This window comes from Poecilia reticulata, linkage group LG17 (genome assembly GCF_000633615.1).
Source record: "Poecilia reticulata strain Guanapo linkage group LG17, Guppy_female_1.0+MT, whole genome shotgun sequence".
Lineage (NCBI taxonomy): Eukaryota > Metazoa > Chordata > Actinopteri > Cyprinodontiformes > Poeciliidae > Poecilia > Poecilia reticulata.
In genome coordinates this window covers 17517505-17535267 of record NC_024347.1, presented here as the reverse complement: position 1 = coordinate 17535267, position 17763 = coordinate 17517505, and the positions used below count along the sequence as shown (strand labels likewise).

General features: G+C 35.0%; 1 protein-coding gene across 3 annotated transcripts; it reads right to left on the bottom strand.

Annotated features, from left to right (window-relative positions):
* Positions 1–314: 314 nt before the first annotated feature.
* On the bottom strand, positions 315–13361 carry best4 (bestrophin 4). Of its 3 annotated transcripts, none has more exons than XM_008434033.1 (11): positions 13310–13361; positions 9119–9274; positions 8876–9034; positions 8692–8792; positions 7714–7947; positions 5950–6104; positions 5551–5628; positions 4488–4640; positions 3399–3479; positions 3168–3322; positions 315–1299 (listed from the first exon to the last, which is right to left on the bottom strand). In XM_008434033.1, exons 3-11 carry the CDS (start codon positions 9025–9027, stop codon positions 1053–1055), a joined length of 1356 nt encoding a protein of 451 aa, XP_008432255.1. In that variant the 5' UTR covers positions 9028–9034; positions 9119–9274; positions 13310–13361; the 3' UTR covers positions 315–1052. The 3 variants fall into 3 exon arrangements, with proteins under 3 accessions (XP_008432255.1, XP_008432256.1, XP_017165329.1); XM_008434034.1 differs by having other exon boundaries at positions 9119–9249; positions 13310–13360; XM_017309840.1 differs by lacking the exon at positions 13310–13361 and having other exon boundaries at positions 9119–9653.
* Positions 13362–17763: the final 4402 nt, after the last annotated feature.

Genomic DNA, 17763 nt, shown 5'->3' with positions numbered 1-17763 from the left:
ATCAAGTAAAGCTCAAACTACATGTCAAAGTAAATTTATTTCTATTCTGATTTACAACTCGGTCAAACAAAACATTTAAACAGTATAAACAGTAAAACAAGAAAGGGTACTGCCCGTCACCTAGCAACCTGAGTGGCGCTTCCTTCCCCCACCCCGTCACCTAGCAACCTAAGCGAAGCTCCGCCCACTTAACTGTGCCTCTGATTTAATGTTATATAATCAACTTGTATATTTGTGGTATCATTGCATATATTTCTCTGTACTTCGTGTTTTCAAACACAAAATGTTCATGTTTTCTTTCAATAAAATTTCAATTTAATTCATTTCAGTTTATTCAGCAACAATTCAAAACAAGTGTTTTTACAAACATTTCAGTTTAATTCCAATTGACGCCAATTATCAAACAATGCATTAAATTCGTTTCATTATTCAAATAAGTTTAAAGTTTTCCATCTAAGAAAACTCATCTGATTACATCCAACTGATTAAAGTGCTGAAAGGCAGCCTTACTTACAATATTTATTTTAATAAATACAAAACACTAGATAAAACCTTAGAGCTATAAAATGTTCCGCTTTTTCTTAAAATGGTGGCATGATAAGCACCAGGACATTACTGATATATTGTTTATGTCATTTTATGCCCAAACACATGCATCCACTCACACCAGGAATGACTCGGTGAATTGTTAACTTACGTAATATAATAATACTCACAGAATGTTCAGTGTACATAACGCATGTACACTGAACAGGCTCTAGTCTAGGATGGAGTGTAAATATGAGCAAGCTAGAACAAGGCATTTGTTATTTACACATAATAAACCTGTCAATGTCTGATGTTCCAGTGTAATAAAGTATTTAACTAAGCTGACTGGGCGTTTATGTGCTTAACATAAAACAGATCATATAAAGACCCCACAAATCAACACAATACCTGATCAAACCTTTCATTTCTATTTCTTAGCATTTATGTGTTTTAAGTTTTGACAGATTTCTTTAGTCTTACATGAATAGTTATCAGTATTTCACTTCATTAATTTTCATCACAGATTAAACCACTGCCTTCTCGTGCTCCTGGTTATTGGATGCATCTGTTTTGGTTTCCACAGCCTCGTTTTCCTCGTTGTGATGAGTCAAAACGTCCATCAGGTACGGGAGGCTCCCGCTGCGCAGGATGCCTTTGGTTTTCTGCTGGAGACCGTCCAGTCCATCCCCCAGAGAGCAGCGTGGAAGTAAATACTGCTTGTTCACCGGCACATCGGTCGGCTGATGGATCTCAAGATCTTCAGCGCTCATCCTGGAAATAATGGAGATTGTCTTCTAAGGTTAAACATAAATCCATTATTATAAATTTAAAAAGGGGCTCAGAAAAGCATTTGCTTTATTCTAATTAGATTAGAACACTGCCTTTGTTTTGCCGTCAAATAAATTTTTAGACAGCACAGTGACAAAGAAATATTTTTAAAATTTTGATTGTTACGTGATTGATGCAAATCTAATAATACAGATGATCTGCTTCCACTAACATAAAGCTCTTCCTTGCATGAACATTGTTGCCTTTGGTTCACTGAACTGCAAAGATACTCAACCCCCATCTTTTATTAAGTGGAAGATAGACTTACTGATGTGCTTACAAATGGAAAAACTATAATACAACCTACAAGGGTGGGTAGAAAAGTATGATGAAACCTTTTCAACCTTTCTTGAATATTTAAATACATTGTCATTCACAAAGTGGTGCTATATGCTGCAGCTATAGGATAAGGATGTCATTATATGTGTATGCTGGGATATGTATATTGTGTTTTTATAAATTGTAGCTTTTCTTTTTTGAAATTTGGTTTTGTCTGTGTTGAAAGTCCGTATGACGTTACACTGGATGTATGTATTGTTTTGTATAAATTTAAAATCTGAAAATAAAGTGTTAATAGTTCTATTATGGAGATGATGCTGATCATCATGCGCTGTATCGTGAAATGGGTCTGCTTTGTCCCTCCCTGATGCGTGAGAGAAACTTGTTACTCTTTATTTACAAAGCTCTGAAAGGTTTTTKACCCCCATACATTCAATCAATGCTTGTCGAAGATGAAGCCAGATCCGGTGATTGCATTTTGTTGCAGGAGCCAATGGCCTCTACTGAAGTTGGAAAAACCAGATTTAGTTACTTTGGACCCAGAACCTGGRATAAAATGCAGGAAGAACAAACACTTGATCCTTCTGAATCTGAAGTGGAAGCCAAGTCTTTAATTTTGTCCTATCTGACTTCCACATGCTATTGTCCTTGTTGGGACTGTAAGTGGGGACTCTAGGTGTTGGCACTTATTTTTCTGTTTAACACAAATACTAAGGTGCGTGTTTTCATAATATGATCAAAAGTTGAAGATAAAAATCATGAAAACCATGAATATTGTGTGAATCAGAGTTTATTTCTGTTTGTTTGTCTTAATAATGATACTATAAAGAGAAAATCTACTGTAGTTAAAAAATATACATGATTAATTCAGCAACTAAATGAAATTTTGCTTAAGATTAAACCCTCTTAGCTTGATTGTTTCTAAACTGTACTTTTTTATTGTATTGAAGTCATATTTTATTATTAGTTTTATTTTGGTTTCTTTGTATTATTCTAAATGTCAACTTTTAAAAGCCTAACCAACAGGTCTGTACAGTAATCTTGGGTAAAATGACTTATTGTGAAGAAAATGGGTTATTTTAATTTTAACATTGTTTTATGTCTTATCCTTGAGTCTGAAACAATGATGTTATTTTACATTTAAATGCAGAATTTTAACCAGTTGTTGCATATATTGTTGCTTTTGAACCATAATAATCATATTTGATGTGTACTGATGATTTTAATGATGTCTCTTGACAAAATGTAATGTTTGTTATTGGCTTTCACAGCTGTTGACTATATGATGTGTTTATGTTTTCATGATGTAAAGAACTTTGAACCGCCGTGTTGCTGAAATGTGCTATACAAATAAATTGGATTAATTTAATTTAATTTTTTATTAAAGCTATTTTCATTGTTTTGTGTTGAAAAAGTGTCAAATAAAACTACAGCGCGTTCATCTGAAATAAATCTGGGTTTCTTTTGCTCAAACTCGTGTCGTTTCTTCTTTTACTGACTTACTGAAAAGATAAATTGTAGTTTCTTCTCACCTCATGTCGAAAGTGGAGCCTTTGAACGCTGGTCTCAATGTCTCCGCTGCCGTCGACTGGGTGTAAGGGACGGAGAAGAGGCCGTTCTTCCAGTGCTTGTCCTTCACCACCGGAGCCAAGTTCTGGTACATGTCGTCCACAGCCAGCATTGAAACCTACAGGAGATGAGAGTTAAGTTAAAATCCATATTTTAGGTCTGGTTGTTTCAGAGCGAGGTGCTGAAACACAAACCTGAATGTTTCGGTCGATCAGCTGGTTGGTTTCAAAGTCATCGTCGTCTTCACCAAAAGGGTTGATGATGAGCTCTCCTACCTACAAAACAGATGCAAAAGAGCAACTTTAACTACTTAAATCTGATTTTACTGAGTTAGAGGGATTAGTCTTCATAGCATTTACTCTTAAAATTAATTTAAAAACCATGGACTTAGACCAGTTACTGCAGTTAGACCAGTTGGGAAGTAAGAGTGTCAATGCAGAAATATCATACCACATTTATTTCTAATTGGTTTGATAATTTCTCATCATGTTGGAAAAAGCCCATTATATTGTAATATAAGGTCTGATTGGTAATAGTGTTACCAATCAACACTTATCAGTGTTGATTGGCTATTTCCAATCAACACTGATTGGTAATCAGTGTTGATTGGCTATTACCGTAATCAGTGTTGATTGGCTATTATCAATCAACATTGATTGGTAATAGTGTTGATTGTAGTTGGATTAATAGTTGCAATCCAATTTTGCAACTATTTATAAAATTTGCTAAAAATAAAATCTGCTGAAATGTGTGAAAAATAACTTAGAATACCATGCCACAGCCATATTTTACCATATAAATAATGCTTTCAACATTTAATAGGTTATGGCATTTGGGCTTTTCATGACAGAGTTTGTATTTCTGCTAAAGTAATTCACCATCATTATATTTCCACTCAGACTTTTTCCTTTCAAAACAGGAACCAAACGTTCCCTTGACCCTGTTATGTTTTCGACATAAAACCCTGTAGATTCATAAACATTTACCGCTGTGAATAAAAGCTGCTTACACTCTTAGTCTGAATTTGTTTCTCCATAGTTTTTTAACTGTTATTTTTTATTTGTTTATTGTCTGTCTAGCTTTGTGCTTCCTGTTCCGCAGAGCTCAGATCGAGTTGCTAGGATACCATGGCTCCATAGCAACCATGGAATGCTATGAAGTCGCCATAGCAGCCTGTGACTCAGCAGTTCCACCAGAAAAAGAGAAGTTTAGTTATATATTAAAGATAATAATACAGAATAATGTCTTTCCTGAAATGCAGTAAAGAAGGAGTGTCAGGTCACCTTTAGCCAGCCGGTGTAGAAGAAGAACTGCAGCAGGGTGAAAACCGGGACGTACATGTCGAATCTGTGACCGCTGTATCCCTTCTCAGGGTTCAGGAACTGTCGGCCGATGACGCAGAAGGCGAAAAAGGAGTAAACTGCAATGGTTACCACCTGTATGAGAATGAAACAAACAATTACAGGATGAGTACACACACTTCAGCTCTGTGTTCATCCAAAGCAAAACGTTTGTGTTGATTCTCTGGCATCATAATAATCCCAGATAATAATTGTTCAGAACTAAAGACGTCTTTAGTTCTGAACAAGGATGGGATGTTTTAGGCGTATAAGTTCAAAACAATCACATTAATAAGGTCACAAACAGGGACGTTCAATAACTCTTTGACAAATGTTGAATTAATATGAGTTACAACAACTTTTAATTTCCCTTTGGGATCAATGAAGTGTTTCTGAATTTGAGTTGAAGATCACATGAGATCCTGGCCCTACTGCCTGTTTGGTTCAACGTGTTCATCCAAACATGCCAAATGATGCCAACATGTGAGTATTTTTGGTTAAAGGTGTGTGATGCTGCATATTTTATTATTGATAAATACAGGGCCAGAATCACTGATACCAACACCGATACTGATACTTTTTATTATTTAGGCTTTACACAAAATTAAACATCTGACATTCATGTGTTTCTGTTTAATTATTTTTGTTAAAAAGGATCAAATTTGGACAAAATCTATGCAAAATAGAAAAGCAAAACAAACCTGAGCTAATTTATTGACCACTCTAGTATCAATCAAATACTGATACCAACTTGGTATCAATATTATCGATATCTGCTGAGACCTTATTGGCTCTATTTATTAGTCTGACTGTTCTGACAATAAGCTGATGTTTCCCACTCAGGTTTAGAAACAATTTAAAAGTATTTCTTGTTGTGTTGCATCTTATCATAACTTTTAATTAATACCTAACTTCTCAATCAATGATTAAAATAAAAAAATAAATGAAAAACATATCTTCATGTTGTTTGAAAACAGCAGATTTTAAGTGATTTTGCAGACTGTACCTGAGTGTAGACCAGAGGGAGGCTGATCCAGTCGTAGTGGAACAGCAAACTGCATTTGGCTCGGTAATTATTCAGCTCCTATTGACCCAGTACAAGAAAAAAAAATTTCAAACATCACACATACAGGTGATTTACTTCATATATGCAGCACTTTACTTCCTTTGAGTTTATCTTAATTGATAGTTTTTTCCCCAATCTAAATATTTAGTGAATTTGACATAACAGGCTAGAATCGCCCCTGCTTGTAAGGTTTTTGTGTAAAAAAAAAAAAACTGCAAAGAGAAACTCTTAATGACCTTCAGAAACCCAGAAAAAGCAAATATACACATGTAGAAACATTGTGCATGAATTAGTTTGTGTTTTATTTGCTGTTCCTGTTTGTAGAGAAGAACCGCTCACGTCCATCAGCAGCCTGAGCGCGATGTCGTCCCTGACCCGGCCCTCCTGCCGGGCCTGGGCCGCCAGGTTGGAGAACCAGGTCAGAGGCATCCAGTACTTGTTGAAATCAGAGTGAAGAGACTCGAAATTCTTCAGCTCGTGTGTCGTCATGAATCCTGCACAAACATTAAACAGGAAGTCAGTCATAAAAGTATTTTAGTATAAATTTTTAGTTTTGAGTTACAGGAACTCTGAGTTTCAGCTGTTTTCAGTTTTCTGGAAGTTTGTTCAGCCAGACATAATATATAACAGGTTGTTTTAAGTCAATAATTCCCTAATATTAATGAAAAGGTGCTAGTTTCACTGGCAGATTATTTAACTTATGACAAGGGAAACATGTTGCTGTAAGTGAAATAGTCTGGCAGTTGAACTAGTACTTTTTTAAATCAATATTAAGGAATAATTTACATTAAATAAGCCCCTTTATCTTGGTGCAAAGTTAATAAAAAGTATGTTTTCTTTTATTTCAAATGCAACATATTTTCACTAGAAACTAAGATTTTGGATTTTTGCAGTGTGGATCTTTCATAAGAAGTGCTTAGTCATAAACATTTAATGCACTTTTATTTTTCTCTGGATGTAAATGTCTTACATATAATAAGTCCTTTATAGTTTTAGATTACACTGCCCTCATGTGGAGGACGTTGAAAATCTGTGTGCAGGAAACCAGCCAGGTTATTATAACAGTGATTTATGAGAAACTCGTCTTGGTATACAAACTTTAACTGCATCTGTAGTTCAATGTCATGTTTTTGCTGCGTTACATAACATTGTATCTTATTCAGTTATAGTTGTGGAGATGATTTAAGGAGAGTTTAATTACAATTTAACAAGAGTGGAACATTTCATGTGGCTCAGTTCAATCCATCATCTGTAAGATCAAACCTGTCAACAAGTGTCTGTTTCCCACTGAAGGTTTACACCAAGCAATGAGGCTGGCAGAGCAAACGTGAAGGAAGTGGTCTGACTGATAAACTGGTCTGTAAATGAAGTTAAATACAGGAGAAACCTGAAGAACAATATTTTCAGAGGCTGTAGATATTAATCCAGAATATTTACAACCCTAAATATACAGACAAAACCACAAATAATGGTTTAAACCAAAGAATATCTATAAGTTTGAAAGGTCCAGTCAAAGTTTAGACATAAATCCAAATGAGTATCTGTGGGAAAACTGGAAAATTTACATGTACAGACACTAAATGATATGCAATGGTGTATTAGGCCCATTTTAGATAGAAATAAAAATGGGCATATTTTGGCCAAAAAACCCAAACATTTTCAGAATAATCTGAGAAATTTTTGTAATACTCTGAATGTTTTACTTATTTAAGCAAATTTTCAACTTTTCTAACTCAGAAATTTCCTTGTTTTTTTCAGGAAATTTTTGAGATTAATTTGAAAATTTCTATGTTTTTTCTAGCAAGTTTTTTACTTTTGGAATTCAGAAATTTCCAAGATTAATCTCAAAATTTCTCCTTTTTTCCCTCTCTACAAAGGCCCCAATGCGCCATCGTAGATTTGCAGTTACTTATTCAGTTTCATTGCAGTTTAAAAGCAGAAACATTTCTGCAGAGATAAAACAGAAAATTAACAAGTAATTAACTTGACATAAAAACAATTTCTGAAAAAACTAAGCAGATAAATTCCATCTAAAATGGTCAACATCAATATTGTCTTTATTTGCCCCAATAAGGGGCAGTTTTCCTCCGGTTGGGTTCCTACCTGCCTCCACGATGTGCTCCAACGTTGGGAAGCGTTTGCGGACTCTGGTGCTGATGGAGCGGAGGATCAGGACCGACGACAGGTTGGCGTACCTCATCAGGGTCCGGCGCAGCAGGCGACCGCGGTCGTCGACGCCGTGCACGTTTCCCGACACGACCATCATCAGGTTGTCCGGCAGCGGGAAGCTGGTGTACTGACCCCACCAACGGGTGAAGGCCTGGTTCACGTAGAAACCTGGACAGACCAAGAAAAAACAAATTCACTTCATGTTCAGATCAACAGAGATGCTGATGATATGGAAGAGGATGGAGGACAATGAAGAAGAAAAAAACAATTTATTTTGATTTTGTTTTTAGAATTCTGACTTTAATTAAAAATTATGACTTTTTCTCAGGGGCTGCACAGTGGTGCAGTTGGTAGAGCTGTTGCCTTGCAGCAGGAAGGTTCTGGGTTCGATTCCCGGCCCCAGTCTTTCTGCATGGAGTTTGCACCAGCAACCCTCCTGACCCCACTAAGGGATAAGGGTGTAAGAAAACTGGATCTCAAAATTATGACTTTAATCTGAGTTTTCTTACTTTTTAATCTCATAATTCTGACTTTTTTCCAAATAAATAACCAAGCATTCCTAGGTGTATGTCAACTATGTTGCTTGTACAGTATATGAACTATAATCACACAACTATTTCAGTTTTGTTGTAGGACTTAGAAATGTACATTTGATCCACACTGAAAACCTGTCTAAATTTATTAGTAGATTTGACTTTTAAGACTAGATTTGCCTGAAGAAGATATTCATTGAATATTTAAGCATTTCTGCAGGGAAAAGTCAGAATTCTGAAATTATAATCCAAATTCTGAAGGAAAAGGAAAGGAAACATTTTGAGATTAAAGTCAGAATTATGAGAGAGAAAAATGCTGAATTCATTAAATTTTTTCCCAGTGTCTCTTATCCTCTTCTGTGCAGTGGTCATGTTTTACCCAGGACAAACAGGACGGGGATGAAGCTGGTGTTGGTGAACTGATCGCAGTAAAGGGCGACGCGCTCAAACAGATCCTGCTGCCTCGGCGTGAGGAGGAACCTGGATACAGAAACAACATTCAGTGATGCTGCAGCAAACACCCACATAAATAATAATAAGAAACATTAACTAAGCTAATTTACCTGTAAAACACACTGAAAAACAGATAGACAGCACAGAAAACCAGGAACTCCTTATACATCAGCTTGTAGATGCTTCCCTTCCACCTGAACAGCAGCCTGGAGAAGCCATGAAACCTGGCGTTGGCTACTTCTAGCGAGTACGAAACAGTCATATTCAGGCTGCAAAATAAAAAAAAGCTACTTTTAAAATGTGCAGAACATTAGATAAGACATTCAGAAGAAAAAAGTGAAGATAAGTCTCACCTGAGAGTGTTGGTAGGGTGTTGGATCTGCACCCCGCCCTGAAGAAAGACTCTTTTCTTCCTCTGAATCTGAATTTAAAGCTCTCTGATAAGTCGTCATAATTTACGGCCTCGGCTTTATTACCTGAGAACCTGCAGCCAGAGGCAATCACACCTGCTGAGATTTGAAGCATTTCTCTTATCAAAGGAAAACCACATTGTTTAGGTGATTTGATTACGTCACAGCTTTTTATCATCTGTTTGACTCTCACAACATTCTTAATTATTCAGTGGGAGTTTCTGTGGTGGTAGATGTCTAAAAAGCATAATTCAGATTAAGATTAGATTTATTTTTGATAACACCAAATTATTCATACACTGAATAAAATCCCCAAACATTTAGACCCAAGTCATCCAGTTTGGGATATCCCTGTTACTGACCAAATGAATGTAAACTTTTGAATTTGAGGAAAGTTAAAAATAAATACCTAGAAACTTTTCTTGCCAAGGTTTTTGGCATTTAACAAATAGAAATAATTCAAGTAATTCTAACTGAGATAAAACAAGAAAAGTTTGGCCTGATTTAACTGTGATAAAAAAAAAGTGTTTGTGTTTTTTTATTCAGTTCAATTGTATATACCTGGGTACAATTTTTATGACTTTGCATTTTAAAGCTCACCCATAATCATTCAACTCTCTGACAAAAATTAATATCGATTTGACTTTACTATTCTCTTAAGAATGTTCAAATATTAAACCTTGTAAGTTACATTTATTCTCTATTAACTTAAACAATTTCTGAATTCCAGAATGAAGATTTTAGGTAAATACTTTATAGAAATGTACAAAACTAACTGACAAGAAACATTTCAGCAAGATATAGCATCTTGTCTTAAGCCAATAATTCCTTAACATTGATGAAAAAAGTATTAGGTATAAGTGAAATAATCTGCCAGTGAAACTAGTACTTGTTTTAGCAACATTAATGAATTATTGAGTTAAGCTCATATTTCTTGTTAAAAAGTTACTTGTAAGTTAGCTTTGTCTAATTTCAAGTGTAATAAGATATTTGACAAAAACAAAAGAATTAAGTTTAGACTTGAGAAAAAATAATTGTTAATACTCGCAAAGCAGGAAAATGATACACAGTGTTATCAAAGTAGCTGCATTTCCATTGCAAATGTGCACAAAACTTTTTTGGAGATCCTGCTAATATAAAAAAAAATCGCAATTGCGATGTTTAAATAAAATAAGAAAGGCAATTAAAATAACACGTATGTAAGTTTGTTCACGTGATACATCATTTTAAAAAAACCCTTCCACGCCATTATTCTTCTACCACTTCCGGTTGTCTTCTTCGTCTTTTCCGCTAACAGCCCGTTGTTGATCACGTGACTTGTGTGACGCCAATACAAGTGTTTCCGTTGCAGTTTTACGAAACATTCATTTCGATACGCCCTCGCGCAAAAACCTGAGTGTTTTCAAAATTACCGCGATTCTAAGCGAATGTTTTTTTTTCCCCAATTTGCGTAATTTTGTCTCCAAGTGTAAAGAAGTGAAGTGAGAACAAGTGTGGCGGAGGTATGAAGCGAAAACTAATGATAAATGTGCCCAAACACACCAGGTTATGACATTTTGTCTTTACTTAAGTATTTATTTTGTTCACAAAACATTTCCACTACAAAATAGGCTGACTACTGGAGTAACCTTTTTCTCATTACTTGACAATTACTAAAAACTCAGCTGGGAAACTTTGAACCTCATATCTTAAACGAACAAACACTTCAGCACAGAAAATCAAACAACACGCAGTCTGATTGCACAGCAGAGGTTTCTGGTGTTATTTATAAGTAGAAACTGTGATAAGAACGGTCCAAATGTCAGACTGGCCAGAAGGGTTTATCCTTCTGCTCCGTTTGTTTGTTATTCACATAGTTAAAGCAGAGCCCAGTAAATCAAACCGGGTTGCATCCGTCGTACTCTGTCATTTGAGTTGAATTACTTTACGCTGAATGGACATTTATAGGGCCATCCGGTATCTTACATCAGCGTGGACTTCCCTCTTTCCTGCCTGAATCTGCGGACGGATTTATGCTTGATCCAATAAATCATTCCGCTGTTAGTCGCTAGATGGCGGTGTTGCCCTGAAACTGACATTACACATGGGTTCCGCAGCAAACTTTGGCCGTAAGATCTGTGTTTATCTAATAAACAAAGCTCTCTCAAGGGTCTTTAAGAGGCAGAACATGTTCACAAGTACTTCTGACACATTAGGGTCATTAGGGCCGTTTATGGCAACTATGTAATATTATCTATAGAATTACAACTACTGGTTGATTTACTCGAGTAACTTTTTTTGGGAAAAAAATACTTATAGTAGTTTTTCTACATTGTAATTTTTACTTTATTATTAAGTATCACTACTCTTATGACCTATCCTAATCCTTGAACAGATTAGGATAGGTCTATAGACTAAAAAGCATGTTCATTACTTTTTTTATTTTTTACACGAAACTCAATGAAATGTTAGTTTTCTGCCTATTTTAAGCTGTTTTAGGGTGTCTTGTCACTTTAAATCCAAAAAAGCTGTTGCTTGCCTCTACACTCAACTCAGCGTTTACACTGGCAGGTGAAAATGTCTGCAAACAGGTGTGCAATATACATCCGTCCATCTTTGAAAAGCAGAAGTGGAGCCTGCTTCACAACCAGCAGGAAGTACAGTAAGTGGTTTCTGGATGGTAAGTCGACAATAAAGCACTTGTCATTTCCAGGAGCCATTGTACAGCACAGGCTAGCTAGCAGGCTAGGATTGCCAGGTAACGGCACAGAACTTGTTAATTTGTGATGTTACATTCTGAAGGATTTTGAAACGACTCATTTTCCAGGCACCAAAACATTTTGAATAATACATCCTCTTTGTGTAAAATGTCTGGATACTCTATCCACTGTGAGTAACTTCATTGAATAATGAACAAGCTAGTTTTAACCAAAAAATAACCAGACACAGACACCGAACTGTTGTTTTTGTTAAAGTTTTATGAGTTTTAAATAAATAAAAACAACATTTTTTTCTGCCTGGTTTGGTTATTTTTCAATATGACTTTTTAAAAATACAAAATTTCCAAATTTAATATTTTGTTCCCCCTGGTGATATAATTTTTAAATATAAAATGATTTATATTTTTGATCAGTTACTCAGTACTTGAATTACCTTTTTGCCAAATGCTTTTTACTCTTAAGTCATTTCTTGGACGGCTACTTTTTGCTTTTGCTTGAGTTAAAGTATGTTGATTTGTGCTACTCTTACTTGAGTACAATTTTTCTCCAGAATTTCATTGTTTTCATCCTACAGGACCATAATAACTGAATCAATTTAGATTGTTGGATTGTTTCTAGAGCCAGTACAATTTTTGCCTTTCTGGTCTCCCTCCTGTCACTTCTCACACTGGCTAACCTGTGGTCCTGATGGGACACATTCCCAAATCCCTTCTTGATCACTTCTGTAACCCAATGCTGTAATTACAACTTCCCACGGTGAATGAAACCGGAGACGGAGGAAAAGTGGGATTTCAGGTAGACGGCGTTGGCCTGAGTCCTTGTCAGGGCTAAAAAGCCGAGGGGCCACAGGGAAAGAAAAGCTCTGCAGAGTGAAAACCTGCAGAGCTGCTCTGGGTTTGCTTCCCTGCATCCCTTTATTTGCGTATTTATCATTTCAAAAAGGTAGGTTTTAATAATGAAAGATTTTTTTTTAATTTTTGTAAAATATCTAACATGTTTTGCTATTATGGCAGTTTGGGAAGGTTGGTAAAAAAAATTCTGCAGGGCTCTATTTTATTTTATGCTTTTCAAAATAAAATAAAATGACCTTCATATTATCAATTTGAGTAACTGCAATTTCTTACTTTTCATTGGCTAAAATGTGATGGCAAAAGCACAAAATGTTATCAGGTATTTTTGAATTAAACCAAAAATACCTGAAATAATTTCAGTACTCTTGAAATAAGACAAAACTAACTAACAAGTAACTTTTCAGCAAGACCTAGCTTGTTTTAAGTCAATAATTCCTTAATATTGATGGAAAAATACTGGAAAACACAGAAGAGCTGCAGGAAGAAACCTTTGACACGTGAATCGATTAATGTGTCAAAGGTACCCATTCCAATATATATAATATAAATACAAAATCTCCTAATGAGCGGTTAACAGCACTTACCAGCAGCTAGCAGCAGTTAGCAGCAGCTAACATGTCTATGGTTACTAACGGCAACAGAAAATGGGGGCGGAACTGTCAGTCAGTGGTTGCTATGGTAACCACCAATGGTCAGGAGCAGCGCAACAAAACTCAAAATATGTGGAGAAACAACTTCTTGACTAAACGAGATTAATTTGAAGAACAAATTTTGACAAACTTCACATCTATACTATTAAAATAAAACATTGTGTTTAATATATATGTTTTTGAAATAAAAAAAAACCCGCTTAAAAGCAGTACAAATATTTTTGATTCAATCATTCTGATCAAATTTAGTAAAAGACACAGAGATTTTTTTTTTTTTCAGCTGTGCTTCAACAAAGCTTAAATGGAAAATATGTGTGAACCCGTGTGGAAAATCCTCCTCAGCTCTTTCAATTCCAGGAAGTCCCACCCTCACTGCACCATCCGTCTCCCTCGCTGAAGCCAATTAGCTCGCAGAGGTATAAAGTGTGAGAGTGAGCCGTGTGTCTGTTTTCCACATCGCAGATAACAATCGAGTGTCTGTGTCATGCACTTTTACCGTGACCTCAATGTTGGGCCTTGTCTATTGTGTGGCAGGTGTGGACTTCTCCTGCTAACTGAAGCGACTCGGACTGATTTTGATCTTAAACCTGCATTCACGGCCACTTAAGCACCAGCATCTCTGGCCTTTTTCCGCTATGTGTGTGACTTTCTAAGGCTTTACTCAGAGCTGAGCAGCTTTCTAAAGGAAGTCTATTATCTGTAGGAACTAGTTACTTTTACTCAGTTATACTTACTTAACTACCTTTTTATTCCTCTTTTTTATAAATGTCCGTTTAGGGGTGATTTTGCTATGTTGTACTTTTTACTTTCACTTGAGTAACTTTATTATGAAGTATCTTTATTCCTACTTGAGTAAAATTTCTGGATTTTCTATCCACTGAATGAAAAACAAACATGTTTTAACCAAAACATCCATCAGACACAGAGACACACCTGCAGTTTTGCTTAAAGTTTTATACATTTTTTAGTGAAAAACCTGATTTGGAGACATTTTTGTTTTGCCTGATTTTGTTACTTGTAACAAAAATACCAAAATTACCACCAAACTATATATTTTGGTCTGCCTCATTTTGCAATTTTTAAATATTAAATGATTGATAATTTGATCCGTTACTCAGTACCTGAGTAGACTTTTACTTTTATTTGAGTCTTGGACGACTACTTTTTACTTTTACTGGAGTAAAAATATGTTGAAATAGTGCTTCTCTTAATTAAGTAAAATTTTGGGGGATTCTACCCACCTCTGATTATACATTTAAATTTGGTTAATAATAATAAACACTTGCAAAGTATTCTAGTTTACTTGATAGAAAAATACTTTCTGTTGGTGTAAAACACAAAAACTCAGGGTTTTCTGCAGTAATGTGACAAACATAATGGATATAAATGCTTTTTTTAAGCATTTTAAATGTAAACTCAGGCATTTGTGACCTTAGAAACGTTTTTTTCCTTTTTATTTTTAGTTCCTCCGTTCTGCATGTCCCACAGGGAAAAGGTCCAGATTAAATCATTTCCTCTTGCATTGTGATAGTTCAGAGGTTGGACTGCACTCAGTTTTTGTTTGGCACATTCAAACAGCGTCTGTCTATGAAATTAAAGAAATAAATGTAACATCTGAACATGGAAAGAAAAATATCAAAGCTCTTATATAAGAAAGTATAAAAACTTTATCAATGCTTAAAATGTCAACAAAAAAAAAAACAAAAGTTATGAATCATTTTCAGTTTATCAGTTTATTTTTGCAAAACATTGTAACCAATAGAGCTGTCTGCAAAACAAGGACACTTAGTTGAATAAAAAACTTTAAATATGTGTTTAAAGTTTAATGCTAAACACTGTTTTTAAAACCTAAACAGGATTTTGGATGTTTTTCCCAGAATCATTATCGCTGAATTATGGACCTGAATGTATTAATGAACAAATTAATAGCTGTAGAGCAAAAACTGAATAATTGATGGTTCTGATCAGGTTGTCAGACAGAGGATATTTTATTTTATATGTTTTTATCTGATGCTTGTGTTTTCTCTCATGCCGCCCTGGGCTACTGCCCATCTTATAAAAACCCACTGGGTTCTGTGATTCCACAAAAATAACTATTTAAAGCAAAAAAAGGGAACTTTATTATTGAAAAAAATACAATTGTCCGGCTCTAAGAATATATAAAAACATGTTCTTTTATTGTAAAATTAAACAATCACAGCTTTGTTTTATTTTCATGTTTAAGAAAAGCAACAAACTTTTACAAAAGGGGCAAAAAAAGTCTTCTCTATTGAATCATTTTTTTAAAATGGGAGCGAAAATAATGAGCCCTCCTTAAAAAAATAAAGCTCATATATTGGAGAATTAAAATGTAGTGAAACAGGAAAAATTGTCTCTTAACAAAATTAAATTCAATGCATGAATTTTATTAAAATAAATAAAAGAACACTTACAAATAATTACTTCCTTTTTCTTATAAATATGTTTGTTACTAAGAGTCACCCTGAAGGGGCAAGAAGCCGTTTCTTCAAAATTAGTAACAAAAATGTTTTTATTTTATAGAGCAAGTAGAGTAAAATCTTTTCAGCTGAGAATGTAAATAATGGAAAAACTGAGTTGCTGCATTTTAGTTTGTGTTTGGTAAACAATAGTCCTTCACTGAACTTTAAAGTTGCTGACAAATCAGTTTTCTTTTTTTAAATTAAGCACAAAACAACATGGTGTCAAAGTATTTAAACACAGCCAAAAGCATGTATATCTCAGTAGAGCACGAGCTGTGTTAAATTACTAAAAAATAAAAATGTTTATTTCTAATTCTACTTTATCAGTGGTAGATATGATCAGGATTGTAAAAGAGTGCACCGTATTTTCATTCTGGGTTTAAATTGTTGAAGATAAAACTACAGCAAAAAAAAAAAAACATTTACAGTTTGCTGTGACATCAATTCATCCAGATGACAAATTGGTCAATTTTCATTCTTCTAATTAACATCAGATTACATAATAAAAAAGAAAGGTTGTTGTAATGAGTGCTGAAAACATTTACTGTTGATATTTGCTCAAACACTGAGAAACAGGATTAAAGAAAATGTTCAGACGTCTTATAACTGCCTGTAGCTCAGCTAGCTGCGCTGCACTGCTAATGCTAGCTGGTACATAAACAGGAATAAGTAATGTATATTGTTGTTTTTATCCATCTTTATTACAGAGTTTATATTTGTATTAGCTTCAACTAGAACATCTTTTTTGCTGTGGAGTTTCTGTTGGAATAGCTATATTTTTAAGCTAATGCTAATGCATTGTTGTTAGCTGGATTTGCTACACCCAACTACATCCATGTTTCAAACTTGTAGCTGTTGATTTGAAGTTAAAGAAGCTCAAGGTAGGTTAGCGTCTTCTTCATTTATGTGATGCAGTAGCGCCGCTACCAGCTAACCAGGCATGATGTCACCACCATGACTGATGTTTCATAGTGTTGTTTGAAAACCTCTAATTGTTTTTTTAAAATTATGTATTCATTTGATTAGGACAGTGCACATTAATTAACTTTACCTCGATTTACAGCAATTTAAATATGCAGGAATTAGCACAACAGCTAAATTTCATCCTTTGAAATGTAGTGGATGTAATTACAAACAAAACATTAAAAATAGTAAAACACAAATGCATAATACTATTGTGATAAAGAAAAAATCTGTGTTTTGAATCAAACTGTAATCTGACATATTTGCTATCATATATTTCTGTGTAACTAACCTGTGCTTTAGAAATCCATAAAAAGTGTGTGATAAAGATACACACTGAGACAGAGGTATCCAAATATTAGTGAGAGGTACATTACGGTGTTTCAGTCTGTTAAAAGTACAAAATTAATATGACATCAGTGCCCATGATGACTGAAAGTCCATCTGTAAACTTAAAGGGGACCTATTATACAAAATTCACTTTTTGCACATTTTTATACTTCCACTTGGGTCACAACTGCTTCTAAAAACAGACATTTGCTTTGGCTGTCAGTTAATGTTAAAAAACGAGCCATTGAGTTACAATTGACGGGAACTGCGCCGTTACCTAGCAACCCCAACGAATCCCAGCTTGTCACCTAGCAACCCAAGCTGAGCTTGAGTACGTTTGGTCAGCTGGTTTTACCACTATATGCGCTGTACAATGGCTGCTGGAAAAGCGTTTTTATTCCTTCCTTTGGGTCTCTTCTATTTCTAAAAACAGCTCAAGCAATAAAAAACCCAGTTTTTTTGGCAATAAGTTAATATATTTTGATGTCTGGAAACTTTGATGTTTCAGAAACCTTCCGAATGTAAAGTCGCAAATTAGAGGCCACTGCCCGTTACCTAGCAACCTCAGTGAAGCCCATGTCGTTACCTAGCAACCCAAATGGTCCAGCACATCTT

Bases quoted from the DNA above. Each gene is read 5' to 3' on its own strand.
- best4 (XM_008434033.1), bottom strand. From the start codon at position 9,027: ATGACTGTTTCGTACTCGCTAGAAGTAGCCAACGCCAGGTTTCATGGC. The intron at 8,793-8,875 runs GTAAATTAGCTT...TTCTGTATCCAG, and splicing joins TTTTTCAGTGTGTTTTACAG to GTTCCTCCTCACGCCGAGGC. The intron at 1,300-3,167 runs GTGAGAAGAAAC...CATTATTTCCAG, and splicing joins GGCTCCACTTTCGACATGAG to GATGAGCGCTGAAGATCTTG.